Source organism: Oncorhynchus kisutch, linkage group LG2 (genome assembly GCF_002021735.2).
Source record: "Oncorhynchus kisutch isolate 150728-3 linkage group LG2, Okis_V2, whole genome shotgun sequence".
NCBI lineage: Eukaryota > Metazoa > Chordata > Actinopteri > Salmoniformes > Salmonidae > Oncorhynchus > Oncorhynchus kisutch.
Window position 1 is genome coordinate 51,656,966 of NC_034175.2, and position 27,630 is coordinate 51,684,595.

The window sequence follows — 27,630 nt, forward strand, 5'->3', positions numbered from 1 at the left end:
GTTGGTATTTTGAGTTTATCTCTATAATTATATTGTTTATATTTTTTTAAGTATTGTTTGTGTATTGCCAGTCACCTCAGTGCCAGTAATTTTGGAGCCCACTGTATATGGGGGATAAATTTAGACTGCAAGTAATTCAAAATTGCTAAAGTGTAGAGAAAAACATTTTAAAATGGCTTCTCTTACTCACCAGCAGGACTGCACTCATGTTTTCCCTTCTTGACAGTTCACCTCTTTTCTTCTTTCCTCATTGGTTATCTTCAGCTATTAGGAGACTCCAGAAATAAGGTAATTGTCCAATTTGTGTACCGTTTGTATATTCATTCTATTCACTAATCAACAGAGATTATACATGCAAAATATTATCACTAAATGTTGCCCTTAGGCCTAACTGGCAGATTTGATTTATTATTCAATAAAATCTCCCATATTATGATTAACAGTATGCATTCTTATAACCCAATTTAATAATCTCATTGCATGTCCATCATCAATCATGATAAATCAACAGTTGGAAGAAATTGCATGGCAATACCTCATTCATTGTGCATTGTAGCTCATCAAATCCTACATCATGGCTGAGTTTGAGTGACCAAGCTTTTCCTACAGAGTTTTAGTCTGTCTGTCTCCCACTTTTCTCCTGTTCCTATGACCTGTGAACTCACCATTAACCCACCCTCCCCATTCCCCTCCCAACAGCGGAAGCCTATGAGGCGGCGCTATGAGTCTCCTGGTATCTACTCTGACGATGACGCTAACAGTGATGCGTCCAGCGCCTGCTCGGAACGGTCGTACGGCTCCCGGAACGGAGGTATGTGGTCCTGTGTTAGTTGTTAAGAACGTGGCACTAGCAACACAAAGGTAGTGGTTCAATTCCCACTAGATGTACATATGCTAAAATGTACGTACTTACGTTGGATAAAAGCGTCTGCTAAATTGTATATATTGTCATTATCTAGGTATCCCTCACTACCTGCGTCAGACAGAGGATGTGGCAGAGGTACTCAACCACTGTGCCAGCTCCAACTGGTCTGAGAGGAAGGAGGGACTGCTGGGACTGCAGAACCTGCTGAAGAGTCAAAGAATACTCAGGTCAGCCCAGGGCTGGGGGGGGGGGGGTGGACCTTTTACAAAGGAATCTATAAGGATAAAGTAAGGGTTTGTGTTTATAATGTAGAGTTTGGAGAAGGTATAGTTTGTGTTTAGAGTGTTGTGCCTGCTGTGTTCGTTCATATTTCATGGTCATTTCCTTTTTGAAAATGTCCAACTTTTGAAGAGGTGAGCAGCTCAAGGGTCCTGCGATGGGTTTCTTTTTATAGCTTTCCTTAATTGGGGAAGAAATGACTTTGTGAGCAGCCTGCAGGTATAAAGCCGCCTGTCAGATGGTGCAGTTAAAGATTCATTTCAGACAAAGCAGTTTCATTGTCGGCTCTCTCTTAGTTTCCCTGTCAGGCCACCAGCATTCTGTATCCTGAAGAAGGCGCTTTACGTCAAGCCTCTCTGATGTCTGTGTGTGCCTATGTTTATTGATGTGTGCCGGTGGATGCTGTTGTGTGTTGCAGCCGGGTGGAGCTGAAGAGACTCTGTGAAATCTTTACCAGGATGTTCGCAGATCCACACAGCAAGGTAGGTGACAGGATGTTTGAACGTTTCATATCAATACAATGATACTCACTCATAGCTTTTACTTTTGAAATCCAAAAACCCATTGCTTAGCAGTGATTTGTCTGAAAACTAATTGAGTGTGTTTTGTTGCATGGCCTGCTTTGGTGTGGATTTTAACAACAGAGAGTAAGTGTGTGTTTTTAATCTCAGTTTTCTACTATACAGACACTTATTGCCTGTGTTGATACTTATAAAGATGATATGTTGTCAGTTGTTGATGGTAGCGGTGTGTGTACGTGTGTGTGTACGTGTGTGTGTGTTCCTCAGGTGTTCAGTATGTTTCTAGAGACTCTGGTAGACTTTATCCTGGTGCACAGAGAGGACCTGCAGGACTGGCTGTTCGTCCTGCTCACCCAGCTACTGAAGAAGATGGGAGCTGACCTGCTGGGGTCTGTCCAGGCCAAGGTTCAGAAGGCTCTGGACATCACCAGGTATGGATCTCTAAATCCCCCTTCGATAACATCTCAAACCATTTTTACACTATCATGCCGACCCAAACCAAACTGTGTTGACTTGGATATTTTCTTTTTTACAGTCCTTTTCAGCACTGTTCTTGTGACTATGGTGGATTTGTAACTAGGCCAGCTCATTACGGCTGTTTTTGGTTCAGTTTCACTCATTTAATTTAGTAACTAATATTGTTTTCTGTTTTGTTCTTCTCAGGGAGTCTTTTCCGTTTGATCAGCAGTTTAACATCCTGATGAGATTCATTGTGGATCAGACACAGACACCCAACCTCAAGGTACAGTATGCAGAGAAGGTCACATAACTAGATCATTCCCTGTTTGTTTTGGGGGGTTGGCTCTGGGTCTAACAATTTAAGATTTCATATGCCAGTAACTACAGTACAATGGTGATATTGTCAAACATTTTAAAAGTAAACTTGCTAAATGCCTGTGTGTATCGTGGAGCTAAACCATGTGTGTATCGTGGAGCTAAACCATGTGTGTATCGTGGAGCTAAACCATGTGTGTATCGTGGAGCTAAACCATGTGTGTATCGTGGAGCTAAACCATGTGTGTATCGTGGAACTAAACCATGTGTGTATCAAGGAACTAAACCATGTGTGTATCGTGGAACTAAACCATGTGTGTATCGTGGAGCTAAACCATGTGTGTATCGTGGAACTAAACCATGTGTGTATCGTGGAGCTAAAACATGTGTGTATCGTGGAGCTAAACCATGTGTGTATCGTGGAGCTAAACCATGTGTGTATCACACAGGTGAAGGTAGCCATCCTGAAGTACATAGAGTCACTGGGAAGACAGATGGATCCTACAGACTTTGTCAACTCCAGTGAAACGCGACTGGCTGTATCTCGCATCATTACCTGGACCACAGAACCCAAGAGCTCTGACGTCAGGAAGGTATGTCTCAGTGGGAAGTAGGAACTTCTACTTAATGTAGGTATCTGCTGCAATAGGTGCTGTAGTCCCTATGGTCTGCTCTATAAGGACTAGCTGAACCACATGCTGTCCAGGCAGAAAGCCATGCGAATATTGCACTGCTAATAGTACAGCAGCTGGATTAGCCTACTTCCTCAAACAAATTCAGCTTGAACTGTTTTTTATCATATATTCACTTGGATTAAGTGTGTTATCATTTGTTGATTAATCTTAAACTCAGAACCCATCCTTTGAGAGGAAATGCATTCAATAGTTTTTCAATGTTATCGATATTAAGATCTAGTTATGTACTGTAGCTTTCCATCCAGTGGGTTTCACCTCCTTTGTTTGTATTTGTTGATGTTCTAAGCGGTTGTCAATGATGCCATGTGCCACCAGGAATGACCTTAGCAAACACTATCTCCCTGTGCTGAGGCAGGACGTTCCAAATGAAGTCCTCAACTAGCTAGTGTTTTAACACAAGGCGTATCTCACGCAGTAGGGTACTAAAAACAGGTAGACTCAAAATGACCTTTGACGGTGGGGGAAATATATATATTTTTAATGCTTTTTATTGTTTTATAATAGAAACAAACTTTATATACCTTAACTGCATCCCACAGGAGGACCCGGCATACAGCTTTAACCACGTCTAGGTTTATAGTAGTGTACTACTATAAACATCTGCTTTCCTTTGTCAAAACTACAATACCCATAATTCTACCCCCCTGCCACTGTGCCCCAGACCCTTCATAACTGGGTGGTGGAGGAGCTATCAGGCAGGTCCGGTACTGCAGCCTTACTGGAGGGGCACCTGGAAGAGAGGTGTAAGCAGGTAGTGGCTCATCAACCAATCACTGTCCAATGCCAAGCACGCTCCGCCCGCCGAGCCGCACCGACACCAAACTGCCTCAACGAGTGGGAAACGATCTCAAGTGTGGCCTCTCCCACCTCATCTTTACCCTCTCTAGCCCTTTCTATCGCTCGCTCTAACCTGCAGTAGCTATGTCTTGCGACTTTGATTGTGGATAAATGGACTGGTTTGAGAGTGAAAATACTTTTGTTGGCCAACAAAACACTACTACAACAGGACTGTGAGAATGGATTGTGGCTTTGTTTTTTTGAAGTGAGAGTTCTACCGGCTGATGTCGTTGCTAAATAACAATGTGAAAACTTGACTGCTGTCTTTTCGTCTTCTGTTCTCTGTGCCGAACACATTTGTCTGTTCTGAACCACATTAACACCCTGTCCATATGCATGCTAACATGGTCGTTTGTAGTAGAATGAATCATTTAACATTGTGCTTATTAAGGGAATGTCTCAGTCCTAGTTGGAAGCAATATCTGACCTGCTAGAAGCATGATGTCTCTTACCGCAACATATAATGGACTATATTACAGCAATAGTTGCAGAAACGTGTTTGATAAAGTGACTAACGGTTACTCAGTACTGTTTTAGTCAGCATATAACACTACTCACTGTGTTCCAAGCCTCCCACTGGTAGGGATACCTGACAACAGATGTAGCTCTTAGTGGAGCTTCCATGTAGGGCTTCCCTGTAGGGCTTCCCTGTAGGAATACATAAATACATAACCCACTATTGACTATTATGTCTGTACCCTACATCCCAAAGGAAGCCCACCTAACACACTGTTTACTGTAACTATCCCCTCTGCTCCCTACTGTATGTACCTATCCCCTCTGCTCCCTACTGTATGTACCTATCCCCTCTGCTCCCTACTGTATGTACTTATCCCATCTGCCCCCTACTGTATGTACCTATCCCCTCTGCCCCCTACTGTATGTACCTATCCCCTCTGCCCCCTACTGTATGTACCTATCCCCTCTGCCCCCTACTGTATGTACCTATCCCCTCTGCTCCCTACTGTATGTACCTATCCCCTCTGCCCCCTACTGTATGTACCTATCCCCTCTGCCCCCTACTGTATGTACCTATCCCCTCTGCCCCCTACTGTATGTACCTATCCCCTCTGCCCCCTACTGTATGTACCTATCCCCTCTGCCCCCTACTGTATGTACCTATCCCCTCTGCCCCCTACTGTATGTACCTCTGCCCCCTACTGTATGTACCTCTGCCCCCTACTGTATGTACCTATCCCCTCTGCCCCCTACTGTATGTACCTATCCCCTCTGCCCCCTACTGTATGTACCTATCCCCTCTGCCCCCTACTGTATGTACCTATCCCCTCTGCCCCCTACTGTATGTACCTATCCCCCTGCCCCCTACTGTATGTACCTATCCCCTCTGCCCCCTACTGTGTGTACCTATCCCCTCTGCCCCCTACTGTATGTACCTATCTCCTCTGCCCCCTACTGTATGTACCTATCTCCTCTGCCCCCTACTGTATGTACCTATCCCCTCTGCCCCCTACTGTATATACCTATCCCCTCTGCTCCCTACTGTATGTACCTATCCCCTCTGCTCCCTACTGTATGTACCTATCCCCTCTGCCCCCTACTGTGTGTACCTATCCCCTCTGCCCCCTACTGTATGTACCTATCCCCTCTGCCCCCTACTGTATGTACCTATCCCCTCTGCCCCCTACTGTGTGTACCTATCCCCTCTGCCCCCTACTGTATGTACCTATCCCCTCTGCCCCCTACTGTGTGTACCTATCCCCTCTGCCCCCTACTCTGTGTACCTATCCCCTCTGCCCCCTACTGTATGTACCTATCCCCTCTGCCCCCTACTGTATGTACCTATCCCCTCTGCCCCCTACTGTATGTACCTATCCCCTCTGCTCCCTACTGTGTGTACCTATCCCCTCTGCTCCCTACTGTGTGTACCTATCCCCTCTGCCCCCTACTGTATGTACCTATCCCCTCTGCCCCCTACTGTATGTACCTATCCCCTCTGCCCCCTACTGTATGTACCTATCCCCTCTGCCCCCTACTGTATGTACCTATCCCCTCTGCCCCCTACTGTATGTACCTATCCCCTCTGCCCCCCAGGTAGTCCATAACCCCACTATTGACTACTGTATGTCCCTCTGTCCTCTGCCCCCCAGGCGGCCCAGGTGGTGCTGATTTCTCTGTTTGAGCTGAACACCCCGGAGTTCACCATGCTGCTGGGAGCCCTGCCCAAGACCTTCCAGGACGGGGCCACCAAGCTGCTCCACAACCACCTCAAGAACTCCAGCAACACCAGCAGTGTGGTAAAGGAATACAACCAGGAATATAAGATGTGTTTTACACTAGCAGCCATGTCAATTTTAGTGGGGTGATTTGAAAGATTGAGCTTTTGAACCTATTTCTGAGGTAGACTAGTTAATTCACTTGTATGCGATCCAATGGTTTCATTCCATTTGGTCATGATCTTCGATATTAACTTTTGTAAGTTATGAACTTGTTTGTCTCTTTCTATTTCTCAGAGTTCTCCCAGCAACACTATTGGGCGGACCCCACCCCGCCACACCCCCAGCCGGACCAGCCCCCTCACCTCTCCGACCAACTGCTCCCATGGTGGGCTGTCTCCGAGGTATGTACCTCCCTTTTCTCTGACCTTTGTCTATTGTCATTCTGTCTCCTATGCATGGCTAAACCACGGAGCGCTGGTTGATGGCTTGTTCTTCTTCACCATTCATTCTAATACTCTTCCCTTGTTAATGCATGCCTACCTCTAACCTCAACTCAGATCAGACTAGTTTCTTTTTCTCTTTTTTCCTCCCTCTGCTGCACTCTTCCCTTCTTCTTTCTCTCTTTTTCCTTCTTTCTCTCTTCTCTGTGTGTGTGATCCCTTGTGTTGTTGCCCCCACCTTGCCCCGTTCTCTCCCTCCTTCTTCTGTCCGTCCTTCCCTCGTGGCCGTGCTGTGCTGTGGCCACAGTCGGTTGTGGGGTGGGTGTTGGAGTGGCGATGGGCTGTCTAAGCACCCCCCTCCCCCTCATCCTCCTCCGCCTCCCTCCACCCCCTCTGGCCCCGCCCTCAGGGTCCTCCGCAGAGCGTACTCTCCCAGGTAACACTCCTAGGGGGCGGGGCTCCTGGAGGGGCGGGACCGGAAGTCCTCCCAATTTCGCTCGACCAATAGGGATTCCTTGCTTCAAGTCTCATGTTACATTATGGCATCCAGTCTTCTCTGGATAGTTATCACTCCCTTCTTAGTTATAGCATCACGCCAATCATCGATGGTCAGAGCTGCATCCAAAATACATATTTTACCTACAGCAATGAATTTCAGCCCTTGCATGGTATACGACTAATACAACTAGTCTCTTCGTATGAGTATTTGTCTCTGTGTTTGTTTTTGTCCTTACCACCCTGTATATAACCCCTCACCCCTGTTGTCCTCTGTCTCAGTATGTTGGAGTATGACACAGAGAACATGAACTCTGATGAGATATACAGCTCCCTGCGAGGGGTCACAGAGGCCATCCAGAGTTTCAGCTATCGCAGCCAGGAGGACCTCAACGAACCAAGAGGGAAGAGGGACGATGCTGTGAGTCATTACCTCAGCTCTGGAAATTAAACTGACTGACTGATGTTGGGGAAGGAAAGGGACATCAACGAGAAGCACATTACAAAATAGCTCATTATTAAATCAAGAGTAGGATTTAGGCTAATCTGTTGCTTCCTGTTTCTTCCTCCCTGGTTATCATAGCCATTTTCACATGCATGAGTAACAATCAATCACATTAATCTATAAAGCTATTTTTACATCAAAACTTGTCATCTATAAGACCTCAAAACTGACTACAACTATGTTTCTTTTCTTTCTCTCTCTTCAGGTGGGGCGTGAAGGTGTGGCGTCCTCCCCAGGCTCAGATGCCCGTTTGGGGCTGGATGTGGTGGAGGGTGGGCGTATGGCCTTGGATAACAAGACCTCCCTCCTCAACACTCCGTCTCCCCGCTCCTTCTCCGGGCCGCGGGCCAGGGAGTTCGCCCCCTACGGCTATGGGGACACCATCACCTCATCCTACGACAAGAGTGCCCTAAAGGAGGCCGTGTTCGACGATGACGTGGAACAGTTCAGAGACTGTGAGTCACCTTTGACCTCTGCTTGGCCCTTAACCCTGTGACGCCACCTTCATGTTGACCAACTCTGATCCATCCTGTATTGTCATGACTTGTGGCTTCTTCAGGTTTTGGCAGCACAAAGGAAGAATAGGTTTAGCTCATTCTAGTGTTACATGGTGGCTTCTTCAGGTTTTGGCAGCACAAAGGAAGAATAGGTTTAGCTCATTCTAGTGTTACATGGTGGCTGATGAAAAACATTGGGAATAGGATAGCCCTCTATCTGCAGTGAATAGTGAGTCTGCTGGCTATAGTCAGTCCTCCTCCCTCCTGATTATCTACCTTCCTCCTCTCCTCCTCCCTCCCTCCCACTACAGGCCGTCGGCAGGACGGCAGTGGTGAGAACAAGATGGTGCTGCCTAAGGGCTTTGCTCCGGGTAAAGACTCACTCCTCTATGACTGGTTTTTCTTATTTTCTTTCTTAAGTGTTTCATTGCTGTTTCCATTGCCATCCATTTCAATGTCTTTCCTGTCACTTTTGCTGTGTTCATGGGGATACTAGCTCGCTAAGTATGCCTGAGGGGTGTATGGGCCATACCACTCAACCAGTGCTCCCCTCTGTCCTCTCCTCAGGTTCCCAAGACCACTCAGACCTTGTGGCAGATCTTCTGAAGGAGCTGTCCAATCACAACGAGCGTGTGGATGAGCGTAAGGGGGCCTTGGTGGAGCTGCTGAAGATCACACGAGAGGACAGCCTGGCCGTGTGGGACGAACACTTCAAGACCATCCTCCTACTGCTCCTGGAGACACTGGGGGATAAAGACGTAGGGATCCTATACTCCTGCTGCTCTGATTATGCAGATCACTGCTATTTCAAAGGTTTTACTTGCAGTGATTGTGTCAAAAGCATGCATACAGAATAACTAGACAGCAGCTGTACTACCAAATAGCTTGTTTATTAAGCTGCTAACTTGAAAGCCTTGCTACGGGTTAAAGGTTTTGGTTTGGCTGTGGGTGTGTGTGGCGGGCATGCATGGCTCCAGGAAGGCTGTACAGTATGTGTATATTTGGAGGTTTAATGGACACTCATTCTTCCTCTTCCCTCCATACAGCACACCATCCGGGCCCTGGCTCTGCGGGTACTGAAGGAGATCCTGAGAAACCAACCGGCCCGCTTCAAGAACTATGCTGAACTCACCATCATGAAGACCCTGGAGGCACACAAAGACTCCCACAAGGAGGTACAATTCCTTTTATTCTTTACATTATTGCTCTACAGCCATTTACTCAATAGGCATCTGAAAAAGCAAGGCTGTCCCCCCATGCCTCGGTACTAGGACCTGTCCTGTTCTCTCTGTACACACCATATACCAAGGCATTATGAGTGATCTCTTCCCTCTCTGTCTAGGTGGTGCGGGCAGCGGAGGAGGCTGCCTCCACCCTAGCCGGCTCCATCCACCCAGAGCAGTGTATCAAGGTGCTGTGTCCCATCGTCCAGACGGCTGACTACCCCATCAACCTGGCTGCCATCAAGATGCAGACCAAGGTGATTGAACGCATCACCAAGGAGTCCCTCCACCAGCTGCTGCCTGACATCATACCAGGACTACTGCAGGTGAGAATCTGGTCGTGTTTGGCATTATGAGTGTTTGGTAAGAGTGTACTGTACGTGTGTGTGTTCACTGATTTCCGCTTGTGAATGGGTGTGTGTGCACTCTTGTTTCTCTGTCTGTATTTTCTTCTGGCAGCCAGTCCATTAATACTGATCGTCGTAAATCTGTTCCCAGGGCTATGACAACACGGAGAGTAGTGTTCGCAAGGCCAGTGTGTTCTGTCTGGTGGCCATCTACTCCGTGATTGGAGAAGAGCTCAAACCACACCTGCAGCTTCTCACAGGCAGCAAGGTACACTTCCCACCACTGTCATGTTCTCAATCAGCATCTCAAAGTCCTGACTGACAGACAGACACACCACACACTAGTGTTAATTTTGGCAGCTATTTTAGATTTAGGTTTTGTCTTAGTCACATTTGAGTAATTTCATAATTCTTAGTTTGTTATTATCAGTCGAGTAAAACTGGATCATTTTAGTCATATTTTAGTCAATGCATTTTACATTAAATAATTCATATTTACCTCTAACTTCCATCATGTGCATATTCAGCCTTATCCAACTAGGCCTACTACTACATACCCTGCAATTAGGTGGCAAAATTGCTATTGTGGCACAGCCATGATTAACAATACTACAAAGCCTTGATTACAGGTTAAACTATTTTTCTCCCCAGCATAACCATTGGAAGGGGGGTAAATAGTGAAAAGGGGAGAATCTAAGATATATTTTTATTTAACATTTATTTAACTAGGCAAGTCAGTTAAGAACAAATTCTTATTTTCAATGACAGCCTAGGAACAGTGGGTCAACTGTCTTGTTCAGGGGCAGAACGACAGATTTTTACCATGTCAGCTTGGGGATTCAATCTTGCAAACTTTCAGTTACTAGTCCAATGCGCTAACCACTAGGCTACCTTCCGCCCCATATATACACTACCGTTCAAAAGTTTGGGGTCACTTAGAAATGTCCTTGTTTTTGAAAGAAAAACACTATTTTTTTTGTCCATTTAAAATACCATAAAATTTATCAGAAATACAGTGTAGACATTGTTAATATTTTTGTAAATTGGACGACGCTTTGCTTTCTTCCACATGTGTCGTATGGAAGGAAATTTGCAACAAACGTATTTATTTATTTTAGGCCTATATTTATTTTGTTTAACTATAGTTTAAGTGTTTTCTATTTACCTTTTTTAGATTTTATACATTCATATTTTATATTTTGTTACATGCTTAATTGAAAATGTGCACAAAGGTTCTAAATAAAAGGATAAATAATCAAATATGAGTAAGTACCTTTTATTTGTTGAGTATAATTCAAAATGTAATAAGAAATATGTGGTAATTTTATATTTGAATTTACAGAAAATGTGCTATATCGTGATATCGTTATCTGGATATGAAATGACCTCTACCTGGATATGAGATTTTGGCTATATCGCCCAGCCGTAGTGTTACTTGCCTCGAAGCGAATATAGAAGTAATTTAGCTCGTCTGGTATGCTCATGTCAGTGTGGTATGCTCATGTCACTGGACAGCTCTCAGTTGTGCAATAGTTTGCAAGCCATGCCACATCCGACGTGTAGTACGATTCGATCTTAGTCCTGTATTGACGCTTTGCCTGTTTGATGGTTCATCTGAGGGCGTTGTGGGATTTCTTATAAGCTTCCGGGTTAGAGTCCCGATCCTTGAAAGCAGCAGATCTACCCTTTAGCTCATTGCAGATGTTGCCTGTAATCCATGACTTCTAGTTGGGGTGTTTAGTCCAAGTCCTTAGCTTAGTGATGAGCTTTGAGGGTGCTATGGTGTTGAACTCTGAGCTGTACTCAATGAACAGCATTCTCACGTAGGTGTTCCTTTTGTCCAGGTGTGAAAGGGCAGTGTAGATTGCAATAGAGATTTCTGTGGGGACGACGTCTTCAATGCACTTATTGATGAAGCCAGTGACTGATGTGATGTACTCCTCAATGCCATCGGAAGAATCCCAGAACATATTCCAGTCTGTGCTAGAGAAACAGTCCTGTAGCTTAGCATCTGCTTCATCTGACCACTTTTTTATTGACCGAGTCACTGGTGCTTCCTGCTTTAATTTTTGCTTGTAAGCAGGAATCAGGAGGATAGAATTATGGTCAGATTTGCCAACCGGAGGACGAGGGAGAGCTTTGTTTGCATCTCTGTGTATGGCGTAAAGGTGGTCTTGAGTTTTTCCCCCTCTGGTTGCAGATTTAACATGCTGGTAGAAATGAGGTATAACAGATTTAAGTTTCCCTGCATTAATGTCCAAGGCCACTAGGAGCACTGCCTCTGGATTAGCATTTTCCTGTTTGCTTATGGTGGTATACAGCTCATTGAGTGCAGTCTTAGTGCCAGCATTGGTCTGTAGTTCGCCTCTGGTTTCGACTAGTTTGCTCTATGGTGTGTTGTTGAGAGGGTCATTTTTGCCCCACGTTCCATCTGCGGGGGGCCCGTGTCCTTGGGTTGCATAAGGGTACAGGACTGGAGTTTGTCAGGGTTGTACTCATTAGGGAATACTGTAGTAAAACGTTGTGCAAAGGAAACATTTAATTAGTGTTTAATTACTAATTAAATTCCTGGTATTGGAATTTCAGTTTACTTCCAAATTGACAGTGCCATTATTATTTATCTTACCACTTCTCCTTGCTCCACCATGATAATAACTATGTTTTAACATATAATATTCTTCTTGCAGATGAAGCTGCTGAACTTGTACATCAAGAGGGCCCAGACGACCAACAGCAACAGCAGCAGTTCCTCGGACGTGTCCTCACACAGCTAGCTGTAGGAGGGATCTGCCTGTCTGTACTTTGCATCTGAATTAGGGAATATGGTGTGTGTCCTAAATGGCATCCTATTCCCTATATAGGCCACTACGTTTGGGCTCTGGTCAAAAGTAGTGCACTATAGTGAATATTATGTCATTTGGGACACAGTCATACAGTACCAGTCAAAAGTTTGGACACACCTACTCATTCAATGGTTTGTCTTTATTTTTACTATTTTCTATATTATAGAATAATAGTGAAGACATCAAAACTATGCAATAACACATATGGAATCATGTAGTAACCAAAAAAGTTTTAAACAAATCAAAATTAATTTTAGATTGTTCAAAGTAGACACCTTTTGCCTTGATTGACAGCTTTGTACAATCTTGGTATTTTCTCAACCAGCTTCATAAAGAATGCTTTTCCAACAGTCTTGAAGGAGTTCACATATATGCTGAGCACTTGTGGGCTGCTTTTCCTTCACTCTGTGGTCCAACTCATCCCAAACCATCTCAATTGGGTTGAGGTCATGTGAATGTGGAGGCCAGGTCAAGTTCTTGAAATTTTCCACATTGACTGACCTTCATGTCTTAAAGTAAGGATGGACTGTAGTTTCTTTGATGATTATATTTGAGCCCATAATATGGGCTTGGTCTTTTAGCAAATAGGGCTATCTTCTGTATACCAACCCTACCTTGTCACAACACAACTGATTGGCACAAACGCATTATAAAGGAAAGAAATTCCAGAAATTAACTTTTAACAAGGCACACCTGTTAATTGAAATGCATTCCAGGTGACTACCTCATGAAGCTGGTTGAAAGAATGCCAATTGTGTGCAAAGCTGTCAAGGCAAAGGGTGGCTACTTTGAACAATCTCAAATATAAAGTATGTTTTTTGGTTACTACATGATTCCATGTGTTATTTCATAGATTTGATGTATTCACTATTATTATAAAATGTAGAAAATACTAAAAATAAAGAAAAACCCTTGAATGAGTAGGTGTGTCCAAACTTTTGACTGGTACCGTAGTTGTGCCTCTTCCAGACCTCTCCATTCCTGAGATTCTCTCTCCTTCACCACGGTGGATTCCTCCGGATGACCCTCTGCTTCAATCACAACTTTTGCTCCCGGCCTTTTCTTTATTTTCTCTCCAGTGAACTTGTCCTTTCATTTGTCATCGAATTTCTTTCTCCCGTTTTGTCAATTTTTTAAATTGTTTATATATATGTGAGGTCTGGGTATAGGGTTGTTTAACGCTTTTTAAATTCTCTATAAGACCGAATGGGGGTCAAGCTACTGTACATCTATCGCAACACTCTATTTCACTGACATTTTTCATAATGTAACTTTGGATGCTTATTTGGTTGAGCATTCAAAAAGTAACAGGAGGGGAAAGGCGAAACCAGGAGTTATGATATGGTCCAATAACAATGATATGGTCTAATAGCAAATAATGCCCTGAAATTGATTCAGAAGAAAATAAAAAACCATCCCTTTAAAATGCAGTTGTACTGTAGTTGGACAAATTAATTCCTTCACATTTAACAAGGAAGGCCAATTGAGGTCGGAATACCTCTTTCCCATGGGGACCACATAGCATTCAGTTTGTGATAAACTAAGAATCATATGGCTGGCCCAGTGATGATACAAAGCCCTGATATAAACCAGGTTGAAGACTTGTGTTTGGGAACATTGAAAACCAAATATGGCAGCAATTGAAATTAGTAGAATGAGTAGTAATCTCACGTTTTTCTTTATAAATGGAGGGATGATATGAAATCCTATAAAAAGTGTTAGATGAAATGTTTGAACATTTTAAGTTAGCCAATTATATGAAGCCTCACTTCAGGTAGACAAACGTTATGTTTTATTATTATCTATTCGTTTGTTACGGCGGAAACATTGTCAGAGACCAATTTGCAGCTAATAGCTTGGTTCTAACCTGAGAAATAAATACTGTATTAAATAAAAATACAGTAAAATACATTTGATAAAATCTACTTTTTTTTCAACACAAAATTATCACTAAAATGTAAAGCTGTTCAAAATGTTGTAACTTTTTTTTTTGTGAAATAAGGATAGAGAGAAAGATGCAACTGTGTTTCTGTCTTACTCATAATAAATGATGGTTGAGGTTAACTCCATTTGGATTTGTCAAATAAAGAACATTATTTAGAGAAGAAAAGACAATAATACATAAAAATGTAAAAAATCCCTGAATCAATCAAGTGAAATTTAATGGATCCCTCCCAACTCCTAAAATTAGAATGAGTGTTCTCAACCTATTCAATTACCATGTTGCTAATGATGTCAGACACTGAATGAATGGGCCATTATCAGTCATGACAACAAACAAACCAGTGTCACATTTATTTATTCCCCCCCTTTTTCCACCTGTGTAGCCAGATTATGGCATTTAACTTGTTAACTATGACGCTGCTTATAACGTGTACTTGTCTGATGAGTAAAAACCCTACACTTGTAGATAATGCGAAAGTTACATGCTCGGTTTCGGAAGGAGATCAGTGCATTCATTGAGACAGAATCTAAAGAAACTACAGGCTGGTTTCCCGGACACAGATTCATTCTAGTCCTGGATTAGAAACTATTCTCAATACAGAATATCAATTGAAAGTGTGTTTATAATCTTAATCTGTGTCCAAGAAACCGGCCCTACCAGGCCTTATGTTCATTTTCCTAAATAACGTTTGGATCACTTGTACTGTTGAAAGGAGAGGATGGATGTACATACAGAAGTTCTCAGATCTTAAAAATGTGAAACCATTACCCCATGAACTACACTCAACAGGCTTGCAAACAGATACAATCATATTCACCATGATGATGCAAATATAAGTTGTTTATAATAATACAGTATTACACACACCTTCCCTTCACCTAACTACAGCTTCTGCAATAAAGAAAATACCATGATGAGCAAACTAAGTATTTTGTACATAACCTTTGATCAATCACCGCTTCGCAACTTTCATGAAATGAAATAAAAAGGTTTGGCTGTCTCACTTTGTTGCTCGTTAGCCAATTAGCTTGCATGTTTTTGGGCACACATCCAATTTGTGCTGCCTTAAATCGATGGGTCCTGTTTTGGCTGTTGAAGTGCACTTGTAACCTCATCAGTTTGGTCAGCCTTTACAACAATTTAAGTTATTATTTTGGTAGGGGAGGAAGACACCTGGCCGCAATACACTCACTGAGTTCTGTAAATTGACCAAAACTTAAGTCTGTCTGCCCTAGACAATTATGTACACTGTACAGGGCATAACCGTCTCAAAATGCCAAGCAGACATGCACTGTAAAAGCATCCTAGTTGTCCTTTAGTACTACATATTTGGGCATGTGGCTTTATAAGGTACGCTGTGTGTGTACCTTGGTACTTAAGTACAGTATCTGGCAACGATTCCCATCTGCTTAAGTTTCAAATCGCAAAAGAAATGTTTTTGTTTTCAAATGGGGCCCATCATCCTTTTACAAGTATGTTAATTGTATTTTATTGTGTGTAAGGGAGAAGCCAGTCATTTTGATACAGACATAAAGTACTGTATTGGCTGATGACTCATGAAGATCTGGCTCATTTACAGTCCACATGACCTACTGATTGATGATGGTATTCCTAGAAATCTGTTCACTATGCATGTTATTATTTGTGTTTGTTTTGTCATGTAAGATTCATATCTGTATTTATATAATTGTTTTATTTAGATTTTCATGACAACTTGTACAGAAGGGTTTCGTTAACATCCACCTGTGATAGATGATTTGCAACAATGTACATTTGTTTGCTCTAGAAATAAACAACCATGAAAGTTGATTCACCTTTTTATAATATACTTTATGTAGGTTGGTCTTTGTATATTTAGTTGATCCACTTTGACTCGAGGCATCAGCAGCATTGTTTGCAGTTGGATTGCTCAGTCTCCCATTCATTTACAGAGTTGAGTGCCGAGGTGTGCTTAGTTCTTCTGTCCAAATATTAACCAGCCGTGTTAGCCACATGTTTTTGTTACATGAATATAGATCTGACTGTGCTTGTCATTAGGAAAAAAAGATTTGATTTTAGGCTACCACTACCAACGGGGCAGGGGAGGTGGGTCAGTGATTGTATCCCAAATGGCACCCTATTCCCTCCATAGTGCACTACTTTTGACCACAGCAATATGGGCCCGGGTCAAAAGTAGTGCTCTATTGGGAATAGGGTGCCATTTGGGATACAAACGGTAAGTCCCAGTCTGCTTCTCAAAGGTCACGTAAGGTATCCTAATAAAGTGAAAGTAATGTCATAGCGGGTATATAAGCCTGTAGCAGGGTGCTGGCCAGCAAATGTCTGAGAGAGCTAGCAGACCTACCTGTGGAAGTGACAGATAAGGGTGCCATATCCTATTCCCATTCTCTGTTTCTGGGGATACCATAGACGCTGTACTGGAAAACATGTTGTTTTGGCACAACCAGCCCAAGCACTACCATCAGCATTCAACTGCAAGTTATATTCGGTAAGTGGACATCTCCAATCGGGAAACGTTTGTATTTTTAGGAGACGTTTTTATCATCAAAAGTTTCATGCAATAGAGAAAAACGTGACTTTTTTTCTTAAATGCTTTATTTGAAGGGGACTGAAATCAACAATAATTGTTTATTAGTGCACTAAGACCATGACACCCTCAACTTTTTAAACTTGTTTTACCCATTTCACCGTTATCACACTTGAGTCTTGCTTGCATGAACTTTGGCCGAGGCCTTGCAAATTGACCTATTCCAATTTATTTCAGGAATAAATATAATGTACACATCATATGCCTAAATCATTTTGTGCAATGTGATTATGCATCATACAAGTTGTTGTTTTTTTACCTACTTTTGCACCTTGGCCAAGAGGTGCTGATGAGATCAATCTCTGTCTGACCATAAAGAAGCCTCTGACTTATTTGTGATTTGATAAATCTTCTAATGATCAACCACAACTCTCCCTCCCCTCTTTTTCTGCTCTCGAGATATTTTGTCACCTTTCCTGAAACACGATGAGGAATGACACGCAACAGATAATGGTGCCAAACTGTCTCCTTTTCAATATGTTCTCTGTGCAGCAACCTCGCCCGCTGTAAAACAGCAGGATGAAACACTGACTTATCTAAACCAAGGTAGCTATCTTTCTTTATGACTAAATGCACATGTTGTTGGATGGGATTGAAGAACTCATTTCATTGAGTGTAGGCCCACTCAGAAGAACATTCTCCCTCAGCACAGATAAAATGTGGAATAACAACTTCAAGCTCATCTTTAGGCAAAGGAAGTTAATGTATTGGTCATATTCTCTCTCTTGTATATGTTTATATGATATTACTATTCCACAGAAGCACTTGCTTGATAGGATGGATATTGTAACAGTAAAGATTTGCAGTTTACAATTGGCAGGCTCAACCATAATGTGGTTGAAAACCTTTGGGGGGTACAGCAAGGGCTCTCTAGAGGCACCACCTGACTTTTAAAGTAAAAAAAAAAGAAAAGGTGTTGAATTGAATACATTCCTATTCCTACACTGCCCCTTTATATGATTAATTTATTTCACATTTTTCCATTTTAATCAAGTTTGTTTTAATGTTTTAAAATGTAGGTCGGTCCTACGAAATTCGTATGGTTAACAGAAAACTAGTGTAGTATACAGATATAAGCAGCAAATGTTTAAAGGTAGGTTAATTGTATTGTGTATGTATTTTTGACTTTCATGTATCCTATTCCCTGATCTTTTTTTCTTTATCTGTTTATGTATCCTCCATTTCCTGAAACTGTCAACACACACGTGACTCCTCAATCCTGTTCTTTCCACTTCAGGGTTTGGGCAGGTGCCATCTTTGAAGACTTGGTAGTATCATCCAACTTCTCCCCTTCTGAACTTAGACAACACTACACACACCACTCAGGTCAGCTTACCCTACAACACACCAGCTTCATCACACAACACATCACTTACCTTCTAGTTGTGTTATTTGCTCTTTTTGCACATGTTTATCTTATGTACAATTCTGCTTTCTGGGACTTGTAAAGTTTTTACATCTTTTTACATTGTTGAAATGTAAATCAAGAGTGTTTTATCTTATAGCAGGAAATTAGGACAATCCTTTGTTTATATCTTCAGTAAGACACGTTTTGTTTGTTGTAAAGGAAACCTTGTTTAACTTTTATTTCATTATTTGAAAAATAACAAGTGGTATATTGAAGATGCCATTTGGTTTATGAATAACACCCATTAGTACAACTCAAGTTGCCACTGTTTGTACATTTTGTTGCAGGTTGTTATAATATGTTGGATCTATGTTTTGTTTTTTAAGTGATTTCAATTATGGGAGTCAAGAGTTTGAATTTCAATGGTAATAGATAAAGATATGTCAATCAAATGACTTTCTTTAAAACAAAGGCTGATATGCATATTCAAAAATGAAGTCATTTGATTGAATTTAGACATGTCTGAATACACAGCTTCATCCACTTGAAAGTTCCGTGTCGTCAGGCTGTCAGGAAAGGACCGTCAGATTTCGGTTGTGCTCAATGAAGCAATCTAACAACACTAGAATGGAACAGGTGGCACTTGGGAAAACATATGACATGTTGGTCTGTCTATGGCCTTGGGCTCTGGGCAGTCATGCCTGAGTCTCTCCGTGTAATAGCCTGAAATGAACGGAAACAGGTTGTTTTTACAGGTTGTTTTTTACAATTTGTTTTATCATCTTAGTAGGTTTAAAAGTGTGCAATTAACTTAATACTAATGCAACCGCGAGGAGAAACATGAACTGATGTCCTTTTGTATGTGTGGAAACAATAATAAAGTATGTTATCTACTCTGTTGTTACCTGTCCAGAACAGCGGTTTAAACATTCAACACTGTATGTATGTGCTTTGCAAAAAGTTGTCAAATGGTGACATTTCAAACGGCTACTATTGATTCCTCACTAATGTCTTAATAGCACTCATAGATGTTTTTATCCCACAGCTTCTGTCAACAAATAATTGCGATATAAAGGCAGTTATCTACTTCACAACAATCAGACATAATGGACTCCGATGGCTATAAAGCCGGAATCCTTAATGGCGAAACATTCATTGGACATCATCGCGCTGTGTATTTTTATTTTACCATGCTGCGCGACGCTCCTTAGTTCGGCAACAATAGCGATGGTGGTGGGGCAGCCAGTGGCGCTGTTTCCCCCTTCTGCGGATTCCATCTTTAACGACAGCATGATCTCCCTTGATATGTTTTTACTCTGTGGGAATCTGTAGACTGTTCTTTTAAGTGTTACTCGTATGAGCTGAAGCCAAGGGTGATGAAATCCATAGAATTTCCACTCCTTTTATGCTGCCTGATGAAATGATCTGTAAATGGTTCTTCTGGGGGATTGTGTGTAGTTTTTCGCACTTTGCCGAACGTCATGGTGATTGGTCACATGCGAGGCTGCCTTGCTTACGCACTGTGCTCTGTACTAATGCTTTGTCCTGCTTGTCCACAGAGCATTGTGCATGTGGTGTTTCACGACTGCCGCCTGCAGTACACAGAACATCAGCAGCTGGAGGAATGAAAATGGAACATACCGGGGACAGGATCCTGGATATAGGTGAGTCTGGTTGCCTGCAGACCAGTGTCGTGTCTTTACTATCATTAAATGAAGACATTTAGTTTTTATCAAAGATTCTCTGTAATTAGTATTACGCGATTAAACTGATTAATCATGTAACTAATTAACTAGGAAGTCGGGGCACCAAGGAAAATATTCAGATTACAAAGTTATAATTTCCTAATAACTTTTCAGATATTTTATATCTGATCAATTAGTCTTCAAATTAATGAATTATTTACTTTACCTCACGTTAGTCTCATTCCAAACGTCGTAAATTGTTGGTTATCTGCACGAACCCAGTCTTCACTATGAGTCATCCATACATCAATTGTCTTAAATCAGTTATTTATTAACTAACTAAACAATCACAGAAGTGCACACACAAACAAACCAAGTAAATATGGTTACAAGAAATGATAGGGGAATGTGCCCTAGTGGGCTAAACCGGCATGGCGGCTTGTTAGACAAAAGGGGGAGTGGGGGTCAGCTGAGAAGTCACTACAGAGTTGGTAATTATAACAATTGAAATGCTAATCCTTTACACATGAACGCTCACTCATTCGGGAACAATTGCAATCAATATATATATTTACGCTCAGTGTGTCGTCTTGATCGCTGTTGAAAAGTTAGTTTCTTTTGTAGAATTGTCCGTCTCTGTCTGGCGTGGTTAGAGGGGATAGTTCAGAGCGACATTCATTCATGTTGTTGTAGAATGGATGTTTCGGTGGTTGTCGTCCTCTCATAATGGAGAAAAACATGGTCTAGTGAGAACTTCTCAAAGTTGGGGTTTGTCCCAGGATGCCTGACCCTAACTGTGCTCATGGGCGGTCCTCTGATTCAGTTAAACTCAAAAGGGAATTGGAGTTTCCTTCATTAAACAGTCCAAAATCACATCACACAATTTTACAAACAGTATCATACTTACTCATTCATCTTATACAACAATTAGATGTAAATCTCATATCTGAGGCTATTATATAAACAGCGTAATGGTAATGTGGCCGCACCGTCTCCCATGAGCCTCACCAAAATGTAACAAACGGACCAGTTCGTAGCTGGATTCTTCACCGATCTTTTATACCTTCTCCAGAACATAAATGTTGTTCGGACCTCAAGTTCTGTGAGGTGGAAGAAATTCCTTTGTTCTCTATGGAAATGCACTCTGTCGTTATACTGTGTGGCCATGAGGCAGGGTCTTCCCTAGGAATTTACAAACCTCTCTGACCACAGCAGTCTAGTTGAAGGAGGTGAGGGGGATGGGGCTTGCTGTACCCAAAGAGGGCAACGTCATGACACCAGAGAACGTCTTAAGTAAAGTCTGACCACAGTTTATGTTTGATAATTGACCTATGATATCTGAGGATTTCTACATTACCTTTTGTATCAACTTTATAACAGGTCTGATGTTGAAGTGTAATTACTATTCAGTTATTAGGTATTTATCATTTTAACTAGGAATTTCTAAGTAACTACCTGGTAAAAGGCAGGGTGTAAAATGGAGCGTTACAATTCCTTCTTGCCTACTATGATTGACTGATTGTTTCATTGACTGATTTATTGATTGTGTCCAGATATTCCCCTCTCTGTGGGTGTCGTCAAGCCTCGTGCCCACTCGCTGCAGCACAACACTGTAAAGTTTCTCTGGGATCCTGTCAAGAACACATCCGTCTTCATTCAGGTAACACGGTCAAATAACTTCATTTTCCCTGCTTTCTATCTTATTTGGGTCCAGAGGTGGAATTGGGATTAAAGTAAAATCACGTTGACATATAACATGTTTTTTTTAAAGGTGAATTTAAGGAATTTCTAAAGTATTTGTGAGTTCCCACTTCCCAGAGTGACTATTTTCCAATCCCACACGTCTCTTGCATTTGAAACTCTAATTACCAGAATGACTCATGGATTGTGTATGTTGTATGTTTGTTTGTGTGCAGGTCAACTGCATTAGCACCGAGTTAACCCCTAGGAAGCATGGTGGGGAGAAGGGAGTGCCCTTCCGTATCCAGATAGACACCTTCACTCCGAACAAGCACGGAGAGTACCTGGAGCATGTGCATTTCTCCAGCTGTCAGGTCGAGGTCTTCAAGGTAAAGGGGCTCTCAGTGGGTGTGGGTGGGAGCTATTTGTTCATTTATTTTCTTTCTGTACTTAACTAATGTTCTCTTGTCTTTTCTTGAAGACAAAAGGAGCTGATTGCAAACTGAAGACTGACAGGGGAAAGATTGATTAAAAAAAGTCCTATCAAGAGTGTGGCAAGTTAAGTGCTTATTGTTCCAGAACAAATAGTGATTGTTTTCTACTAACCTGGTTTTGGTTTCTTGGATTTCCCACCTATGTCTGTGTCAGACTACAATTACAATGTCCTAGTAAAACATGAACCAGACTTGCCACGCTCTCTGCCAGGACCATCTTATTTGAGAGCGTTCTGCCTCTTTTGTTTCAGTGTTTCCTTTAGCCTGATGCCCCAAATGTCGGTAGCACTAACTGCACTCCTTTCCCAGCCTACCACAGCTCCCCTACTTCATGTAGCTTCACTGAAAGGTAAAACTAAAGTTTCAAGTTTTATTAGTCAAATGTACAAGATACACATGGTACACATGGTAAATACACCGTCCAATGAAATGCTTACTTTCAGGTTCCTTCTCGACAGTGCAACAACATCAAGAAGTAATAAAATATAAGAATAAGAACATAAAGTAAATGGCTCAGTAGAATAGAACAATGTTTTTGTTATGCTCTTTACTTGTCAGTGTTCCAAACGGGACATTATTTGTATTTTTACCTAAACATCCAAAGGCCATCAGATAGAATTCATAGCAAGCAGACTCATAGCAAACTGTGTAGAGTAGATTGAGATTATCTTTAAAACTACACACTTTCCTCTATGCCCAATGGCAAAATGTGTAGAATTGCTGGAAATTTGCTTTAAAACAGCAACATTATCTCTCAGCATTATGGAGATTAGCTTTAAAACTGCAATGTTAGCATAAGTATAATACAGGAAGGCAGAATTTATAGTCCAATAATTACATGTGTTTTGGGGAAGGGGGGATTGGGAGGCAAGTGTTTAAATTGTGTAGTATTTAATTAGCAATAATAATGAGTCTGGTAGCAGCAGGTATGTGCGTGTCTGCACACATTTTACTATACTTGTGAGAAACCAGAAGTAGTCACAAGAATAGTAAACCAACTAGAATTCAGAGAAGTGAGGAGGCTATTTTAGGCTTAGGTTTAGGGTTAGCATTATTGTGGATGTGGGTTGTGTTTGTGAGTGAGTGCATGTGTGCTAACGTCTTTCCTATCTGGATGTATCTATTTGCATCTTTGGCAGTTCAGTTGCACAACCCATTTTGCAAAGAATCCTTATGTAGGAATCCTTATGCCAAACGCCACGACCCCACTTACGCTTCTTCTCCATAATGGGTCTGGATATGATCTCCTCCCCAACTACTTCTCAAATACAAGCACATTTAAGCTGTTCTAATTGGTCCCAGAAACCAATGAATTGGGCCAGAGCCTTAACACACATGGGTAAAGCTGCATTTCAGAAATAGTCATTGGCTTTGATACTCTGATTGGTTAGAAACGATCCAAATGCTGATGACTTGTTTTGTACAATGCCCCTCACTTTGACGTCAGCAGAAAGGACTTCTGCGGTGGTAGTCAAAGACTGAATGTATGTAGCGATAAATGGATTTAGGGAGGGAGGGCGGAATAAAATTCAGTATGATTCGTCAGGCAAATGTAGGACAAGGTCTAGTTCAGCCAAATTAGATCCTCCGTTATCTACCGTCCAATCCATTGGAAGTGCCTATTTGCACTAGTCCGATCAGCACAAATCATTACTCAATGACCTAACTCTTGTTCTCTTCCCCATTTGTGTTACACTTTACTTTTATAGCAACTTTACTTTTATAGCACCCACTGACTGCGATGGGCAGTCAGTGGGTGCTATAGCTAGTTATTTCAATGGCTCTTCTTCTTTTTGACATGTAGCACCTTGTGCCATCGTCCTCACCGCAGGACACGCTGCAGTGGCTTCAGTGTCACAGGTTCCCGCCTTTCTGTAGGATCATCTCCACTTTCTCAGGTACTCTATAGTGTGTGTGTGCTCATTTTTAAAGTGGGCTGCTCATTTGATGACTACACAGAGCGGGCCTTTGCCGAGAAGCTGTTTAAGTACCAGCCCATCGCGGTACACTTGGACAGCCTAGGGTGTAGGTGCAAGCTGGTGGCGCTGATATTCGGCAGTCTCGGCCAGGTACACAGGCTTGCAGTGCGCTGGCTCCAAATTGCAGGCCTGATAAAAACTAGGGCAAAGCAATTGGCTAGGTACTGCTCTCTTTCAGCTGTCGTGGGCAGCCTAGCTGTTTGGAGAAGGTGCTTTCTGTACCTGTGCCATGCATACAGGGACCTTTTGAAATGTTTGGATTCTTTTTTTGTACATTTGATAGGTGGATTCAAATAAAGTATTTAAAGTGTGTGTGTGTGATTCAGCTAATGTAAGACTTCACCTACTGTGAGTTTGTTCCTGTACACTGTTGCCAGAAATTTGCTTGAAGATGTTATGTTTGTTTCTGTGTCAGCTGTCTTTGTATCTTTTTGTTTTGATGCCTAGGGGTTGATGTTTGAAGGACTTTTCCAGTGAAAATCAAAGTTATAGGTTAGAAAATGTATTTTAAAGGTGAAATAATTCACCCATGAATTGCACTCAGATGACTGTCAGACACACATCTACAAATCTATAATTGTTTCTCACTTTCTAATGCCAAAGGCCTTTGGAGAAAATAACCTGGGAATTTTCTCTCTGTCTTTATTCCTCCAAAACGTCATCAGACCAGTTTGGAAGTGGCTGTGGATCTTTTGTGAATGTTGTAGGCGCTGACCTGTTGAAGATGAGCAGAGGACCTGGTCCAAATCTGTGGTCTGGCAGATGGCATCCAACTGTTCAACGCCATCAAAGGAAGATGAGACTAGACTACAGTTACAGAAAAAGTATCTATAACAGACCAACAAAATGGCAACACTTTACATCTTCACGTGTTTAGTGCTTTGATTGTGATAATTAATGATGAACAACCCCCCCCCCCCCCCCACAAAAAAAGAAAATTGCCGCAGTTTGATACTGAAGCGTGCTGCAATCCAGATGCTGTCCCTCTGTTCTTGCCCTAACACGTCCCTGTGGAGTGTACTGTACATGACCAATGAGACCTCTTTCTCCCGCTCACTCACCTCTCTTTCACTCCTGTCTCTCTGTCACCTCTATCTCTCTCCTTCCCCACCCCTCCTCTCAGTCTCTCTCTCCTGCCTAACTGGTACTAATGTCTAACTCTATACCTCTTCCTCCACTTGCTCCACCCCCACCCCCCCGCTTTGCTTTATGCTCAAAAGATGGCACACCCGGTAAAATTGATACTGGTAAGATTGTGTATTTGTGTTCCTTGTCTGTCGGGGACTGGCCCCCCTCCCTTCTGTCTGTCCTCTTTTCCGTGTTGTCTACACACCAACTTAACCCATAGTGCACTACTACATCATTCTGACCTCTTCGTCTGGTATATCTGGTAGGTCTGCATGTTTGACCAATACGGTTATAATAATTGATTACTGACGACAGACATGGTTAGTTAGCTATCTGCAGTCAACACAGCACACCACGACACCTCTCCTCTCCCGCACATTATACACAACTAATTTTGTTATCCTCCTAAGTCGTTGTCCTTTACATATTTCTTAACTGATTAGGATCTCTTCCCTCCCATGCCTCCCATGTCCACACTCTCTATCTAGAGGACCTAACACTGTGAGCCCTCTCAGAGAAGATAGCTCTCCTTTTACAATGTAACTCCCCAGCAGATCAGCCACATCTACAGACAAGGACCTACTGGGATCCACGTGCTGCTCTCTGATGAGGTGAGAAAGTATGGAAGCAGAGTTGGATTGGTTTTTATTTATTTATGAGACCATTTTTTGACATGCTCCAAAGCAAGGTGTGTTGGGTCATGATGTTACTAGTTGTGAGTAGTGATAAGGGCGGGGATCAGTGAGGAGTGCTAGCTAGGGTTTGAGGTCGTCATGTTGTTAGGTAAACCACATACTGAGGCCCTCGGTTGGTTGTTTGTCCCTCTGTGCCCTGGTTTGGTAGGGAACAGGGGTATGTAGGCCTATGGATTCGGGATCAACTCTCGCTCAGGCCTGGCTGTTTTGGCCACAGCTGTTTCCATGCACTTGATTATGATGTCTAGTTACTGATTGACTGATATATATTTGGGGTCTCTAAGCTCTGGGGAAACATTGCAGAAGGGCCCTTCTATACATAACACTGTTCATAAAAATATTTTGCATCTTCAAAGTGGTAGGCATGTTGTTTGTGTCAATCAAATGACAGGTTTTTCCAGGTTGTAAGGCAACAAAATAGGAAGAAGGCCAAGGTGAATACTTTAACAAGCCACTCTATGTTGGTCTATTGTATATCAAACAAAACTGACAGACTGCCCCCAGGTGGTAAAGGTATGAAACAACATCTCCACTTCTCTGATCCTCAACACTGGGGCCCCACAAGGGTGAGTGCTCAGCCTCCTCCTGTACTCCCTGTTCACCCATGACTGCGTGGCCTTGCACACCTCCAACTCAATCATCAAGTTTGCAGACGACACAACAGTAGTAGGCTTTATTACCAACAACGACAAGACAGCCTACAGGGAGGAGGTGAGGGCACTTGGGTGTGGTGTCAGGAAAACAACCTCTCACTCAACGTCAACAAAACAAAGGAGAGGATCGTGGACTTCAGGAAACAGCAGAAGGAGCACATCGACAGGACAGCAGTGGAGAAGGTGGAAGGTTTTAAGTTCCTCGGCGTACACATCACGGACAAACTAAAATGGTCCACCCACACAGACAGTTTGGGGAAGAAGGCGCAGCAGCGCCTCTAACTCAGGAGGCTGAACAAATTTGACTTGGCACCTAAAAACCCTCACAAACTTTTACAGATGAACAATTGAGAGCATCCTGTAGGGCTGTATCACCTCCTGGTACGGCAACTGTTGTTTTGCACACATGGTCCTGTTTTATCAAAATGCTGTGCTGATCAATGGGCAGTTCATTACCTCTGAAATGAACATGTATACTGAAAAATATATAAATGCAACATGTAATGTTTTGGTCTCATGTTTCATGAGCTGAAATAAAAGATCCCACAAATGTTCCATATGCACAAAAAGCTTATTTCTCTCAAATGTTGTGCACAAATTTGTTTACATCCCTCATCGTGGACATTTTTCCTTTGCCAAGATAATCCATCCACCTGACAGGTGTGGCATATCAAGAAGCTGATTAAACAGCATGATCATTTCACAGATTCACCTTGTGCTGGCAACAAATGGCCACTCTATGTGCAGTTTTGTCACATGATCACATTAAAAGATACAGTAGGCCTATATATTTAAATCAAATTTAAATCAATTTCACGTTCAATAAATGTAAATTTATTTTGCTAATTGTAGGCTACTGTATCTAATTTTTGCCTCAATTTCATGATGTGTAGGCCTAACAACATGTGCTCAATGATGTTCCACATATTTGATTTAGT

The 27,630-nt window shown here is 42.3% G+C and overlaps 1 protein-coding gene across 21 annotated transcripts in view; it reads left to right on the top strand.

Annotated features, from left to right (window-relative positions):
* Positions 1-16,252, top strand: part of clasp1a (cytoplasmic linker associated protein 1a) — an 88,205-nt gene extending 71,953 nt beyond the window's left edge. For 11 of the 21 annotated variants that reach the window (XM_031797263.1, XM_031797299.1, XM_031797319.1 and 8 more), the window contains 19 exons: positions 265-288; positions 700-811; positions 960-1,092; positions 1,563-1,626; positions 1,789-1,791; positions 1,933-2,096; positions 2,329-2,407; positions 2,889-3,032; positions 6,080-6,226; positions 6,443-6,549; positions 6,896-7,024; positions 7,366-7,504; positions 7,794-8,043; positions 8,397-8,456; positions 8,653-8,843; positions 9,132-9,260; positions 9,428-9,634; positions 9,807-9,923; positions 12,343-16,252. In XM_031797263.1, the coding sequence (XP_031653123.1) occupies positions 265-288; positions 700-811; positions 960-1,092; positions 1,563-1,626; positions 1,789-1,791; positions 1,933-2,096; positions 2,329-2,407; positions 2,889-3,032; positions 6,080-6,226; positions 6,443-6,549; positions 6,896-7,024; positions 7,366-7,504; positions 7,794-8,043; positions 8,397-8,456; positions 8,653-8,843; positions 9,132-9,260; positions 9,428-9,634; positions 9,807-9,923; positions 12,343-12,429 (2,286 nt within the window). In that variant the 3' untranslated portion in view covers positions 12,430-16,252. The remainder of the gene's footprint in view (positions 1-264; positions 289-699; positions 812-959; positions 1,093-1,562; positions 1,627-1,788; positions 1,792-1,932; positions 2,097-2,328; positions 2,408-2,888; positions 3,033-6,079; positions 6,227-6,442; positions 6,550-6,895; positions 7,025-7,365; positions 7,505-7,793; positions 8,044-8,396; positions 8,457-8,652; positions 8,844-9,131; positions 9,261-9,427; positions 9,635-9,806; positions 9,924-12,342) is intronic. The other 10 variants (XM_031797324.1, XM_031797346.1, XM_031797359.1 and 7 more) reach the window with 5 other exon arrangements.
* The last annotated feature ends 11,378 nt before the right edge of the window (positions 16,253-27,630 follow it).